This window comes from Galeopterus variegatus, unplaced genomic scaffold (genome assembly GCF_000696425.1).
Source record: "Galeopterus variegatus unplaced genomic scaffold, G_variegatus-3.0.2 Scaffold28179, whole genome shotgun sequence".
Classification (NCBI taxonomy): domain Eukaryota; kingdom Metazoa; phylum Chordata; class Mammalia; order Dermoptera; family Cynocephalidae; genus Galeopterus; species Galeopterus variegatus.
The window spans coordinates 4,068-8,076 of record NW_007754290.1 but is presented as its reverse complement, the minus strand read 5'-3'; the positions used below and the strand labels follow the sequence as shown (position 1 = coordinate 8,076).

Below are 4,009 nucleotides of genomic sequence, written 5' to 3'. Positions count from 1 at the left end.
GACCTTGGTGTTACAAGACAGGGCTCTAAAGACTGGAAGGAGGTGAAAGAGTGAATCATGGGGGGCTGGCCAGTTAGCTCACTTAGTTAGAGCCTGGTGCTGATAACACCAAGGTCAAGGGTTTGGATCCCCTTACTGGCCAGCCGCCAAATTTTAAGAAAAGAAAGAAGAGTGAGCCATGGAGGAAGAGTGTACCAGATAGTGGTAACAAGCTGTGAAAAGGCCTAGAAGAAGAGTGGAAGTGTTTGAGAAATGGAGGGAGCTTGAGTGGCTGGATGGAGTAAGCAAGGAAGAAAGATAAGATCAGACAGGTGACAAGAGGAAGGTCTTGTAAAGCCCTGGAGCCATTGTGAGGCCTTGCATACCTAGCAGGAGGAGAAATTAAACAGGAAGTGGTAGAATGGGTGCCTCTAGAGTGCTCACTCTGGGTTTCTTCTCCCTTTTGTTTTCAGGCTGCACATGGTCCCCTACAGCATTCATTGTAGATGACGGGGAATCCAGCGATGGGCTGAACCTTGGGGCAGTGGTGAACGATGTTGAGACAGGAGTGGTATTTCTTTTCTACTCCCTCTGTGCTCACAAGGTCAGCTGCCAGGTGACCTCCACCATGTTGATATGGAGTAAGGATGATGGTGTTTCCTGGAGTCCACCCCGGAATCTCTCCCTGGATATCGGCACTGAGATGTTTGCCCCTGGACCTGGCTCTGGCATTCAGGTCTCTCTCCTGGGAGATGGGTGGAGGGGGCTGCCTTGCGGAGAGTCTGAGGGATGCCCCAAAATGGACTCCTTCCCAAGGGGAAGATCCTGTGAAGTCAGATTTTCTGTCTCAGGTAGGATTCCTTGAAAGAAAGAGACATCCCAGTAGGAACACCCTACCAGGGGAACATGGAACTTTGCCATTGGCTTTTCATTTGGGGGTTGTCAGCAGGACTGCAATAGTCCGTGAGGTGCCTTTATGCAAAGCAGAAAAAACACTCCTTCCTTTGGGCAGGCAAAAACCTGTGCCAGGGTGCGCAGCTTGGTGAGTGAGCACAGGGTGGGTTTAAGCTCCCATGCACCCCTCTGACTAGGCCCCCTTGTACACATAGCCAGCTGCACTCCCTGGATGTCCTGAGCAACTTTTTCTTAAAAAGACCTTCTTAATTCAGGCAGTGCATGTTTGTGAGATCCTTCTGGGATCCTCAGTGAGGAAGGGCAGAACTGAAGGAGACCAGATGTGTCCTCACACTTGGGAGGTGGTGGGTTCCCCATCCCTGCCTCTGAGCCCCGACAGTGTCTGTGACACCCAGCTCCCTTTCCCACAGAAACAGTGGGAGCCACGGAAAGGCCGACTCATCGTGTGTGGTCATGGGACACTGGAGAAGGATGGTGTCTACTGTCTCCTCAGTGATGACCATGGCGCCTCCTGGCGCTATGGAAGTGGGGTCAGTGGCATCCCCTATGGCCAGCCCAAGCAGGAGAAAGACTTCAACCCTGATGAATGCCAGGTCAGGAGTCCGCAAGATGTTCCCCACCCACTTGACCTGCCCTGTCCCCCAGAGCACCATTTCACTTGCAGACCCAGGGTCTGAAAGCCCAGCTCTATGCTACCCAGCCTTCCTCCCACTGGGGATTGGGGCATTTGCTCTTCCCCCTCCCTGAGTCCTCCTGAGGCCCTGTTCTTTCCCCTCAGCCTTATGAGCTCCCAGATGGCTCAGTTGTCATCAATGCCCGGAACCAGAACAACTACCACTGCCACTGCCGGATCATCCTCCGCAGCTATGACGCCTGTGATACACTGAGGCCCCGGGATGTGACCTTTGATCCTGAGCTTGTGGACCCTGTGGTAGCTGCAGGAGCTGTAACCACCAGCTCCGGCATTGTCTTCTTCTCCAACCCGGCTCATCCAGAATTCCGTGAGTGCCTGGCAAGTGGGGTCTGCAGGGGGAGCCCCTGTGTCTAGACAAGGCCTGAACAGAGACCTTCCCTTCCCTGACTGTACTGCTCTCCCCAGGAGTGAACCTGACTCTGCGATGGAGCTTCAGCAATGGTACCTCATGGCAGAAAGAGAAGGTCCAGCTATGGCCAGGGCCCAGTGGCTACTCATCCCTGGCAGCCTTGGAGGGCAATGTGGATGGAAAGAAGCAGGCCCCTCAGCTCTACATCCTGTATGAGAAAGGCCGGAACCACTATACAGAGAGCATCTGCCTGGCCAAAGTCAGCATCTATGGGACTCTCTGAGCTGTACCCCTGCTTCAGGGGTAAAGGCCTGAACCTCCTACACAAGTCTGTATAGGATCTGCTGGAGACGCCTAAAAGACAGTTCCACCTTCCTTTGGACTCTAGCCTTTTGCAAAATGGACTTCTCTTTGACAGGGAAATTACTCAGGACTAAAAGCCTGGCTTCATCTCCCACACAGGAAGTCCTGCACCCAACTGGTAGCAGTTCCTTTCAACATCGTCGGGCATGGGCCCTATCCTTTGTGCCCTCCCAGGACAGTGATTCATCCTTTTTTGGGCAGGGCGAGGTGGGCCTGTAGAATTGAATAAATATGAACTCAGGGAAGTGGGGAACGCTGAGCTTTCTCTTTGGGTTGGGGGAAGGTACTGGCTTTGAAGAGCATTAGTGAAAGTCCCAGGAGGGCAGGATATTTGGTTTCAGGGTAAGGAACTAGGTGTACCACTCCCCTTGGCTATTTATGAATCAAAATGTTTGTAACTTAAAGTTTTTAATGAAGGAGAATGCACATTTGAAGAGTCTCTGTGGTTCCGTCAATGCGCATCATCATGTCTGTTTTCCTCAAGTATACTTTTGAGACTGGGGGTGAGTTTTGGTGATGGAGCTGGTGTGATTATTGCCTGTGAAAATCTGACTTTGGTGAATCACATTCTCCTTTCCCTTTGACGTGCCTTCTTATCACAGGAAAACAGGTTGATCTTTTTAGGTGTAACAAGGGGTAGGAGGGGGAGCTCCATAAGATATTTTAAAACCTGCTTTGTTTCTTATTTCTAATTTTTTTTTTTTTTTTTTTTTTTTTTTTTTTCGGGTCCCGCAACGGAACCCAACCCCCCGGTTTTCCCCCCCCCCCCGCCCCGCGGGGGGGGGGGAACGGGTCTGTATGTGGGACCCGAGCCCTCGGCGGGAGCGCCGCCGCGCTTCCCAAGCAGCGCGCTATAGCAGTGCGCCGCCAGGCCGGCCCTGTTTCTTATTTCTAATTTTTTTTTTTTTTTCGGGTCCCGCAACGGAACCCAACCCCCCGGTTTTCCCCCCCCCCCCGCCCCGCGGGGGGGGGGGAACGGGTCTGTATGTGGGACCCGAGCCCTCGGCGGGAGCGCCGCCGCGCTTCCCAAGCAGCGCACTATAGCAGTGCGCCACCAGGCCGGCCCTGTTTCTTATTTCTAAGATGTGAGACACTGTCCATAAAATAGGGAGCAGGTGTGTGAAATTCAGGTGGGAAGCCTGTCCTAGGCCAGCATGGCAGGGAAGTGAGCATTCCTATGACAAATTATGTGAGAAAACAGCCTCTTCATCCTAAGGCAAGAAAAAAGAATCAGTGGCCTGCTGGTGAATGCAAGAGCCACAGCTCTTCTCCACATGGTAAGAAGACACGATGCCTAGATGACATGTTAATGTTAAGGACTGAGGCATGAGGGCCACATTCATTTGCAGTTAGAGATTTGGTTTACTTTCAACTGCTTCTCTAAGAAATGTTAGGATAATTTATTCTGTATGTTGGAAGAAGTGGAATAATCCCACTGTATGTCAAGGAATGGTATGATTTTGTTATACTTATCCAGGATTTGTGATCAGTAATGTAATACTTACATTTTTTATTCACAGACATCTTCCAAAACACACAAAAGTAGAGAAAATGATTTTTTTTTGCGACTAGCTGGTCTGGGGATTCAAACCCTTTTTTTTTTTTTTTTTAAAGATGACCGGTAAGGGGATCTCAACCCTTGGCTTGGTGTTGTCAGCACCACGCTCAGCCAGTGAGCCAACCGGCCATCCCTATATGGGATCCGAACC

General features: G+C 51.2%; 1 protein-coding gene across 3 annotated transcripts; it reads left to right on the top strand.

Annotated features, from left to right (window-relative positions):
- Window positions 1–247: 247 nt before the first annotated feature.
- On the top strand, window positions 248–2,734 carry LOC103583781 (sialidase-1-like). Of its 3 annotated transcripts, XM_008565009.1 has the most exons (5): window positions 248–715; window positions 992–1,021; window positions 1,305–1,487; window positions 1,673–1,895; window positions 1,994–2,734. In XM_008565009.1, exons 1-5 carry the CDS (start codon window positions 401–403, stop codon window positions 2,218–2,220), a joined length of 978 nt encoding a protein of 325 aa, XP_008563231.1. In that variant the 5' UTR covers window positions 248–400; the 3' UTR covers window positions 2,221–2,734. The 3 variants fall into 3 exon arrangements, with proteins under 3 accessions (XP_008563231.1, XP_008563232.1, XP_008563233.1); XM_008565010.1 differs by lacking the exon at window positions 992–1,021; XM_008565011.1 differs by lacking the exon at window positions 992–1,021 and having other exon boundaries at window positions 538–830.
- Window positions 2,735–4,009: the final 1,275 nt, after the last annotated feature.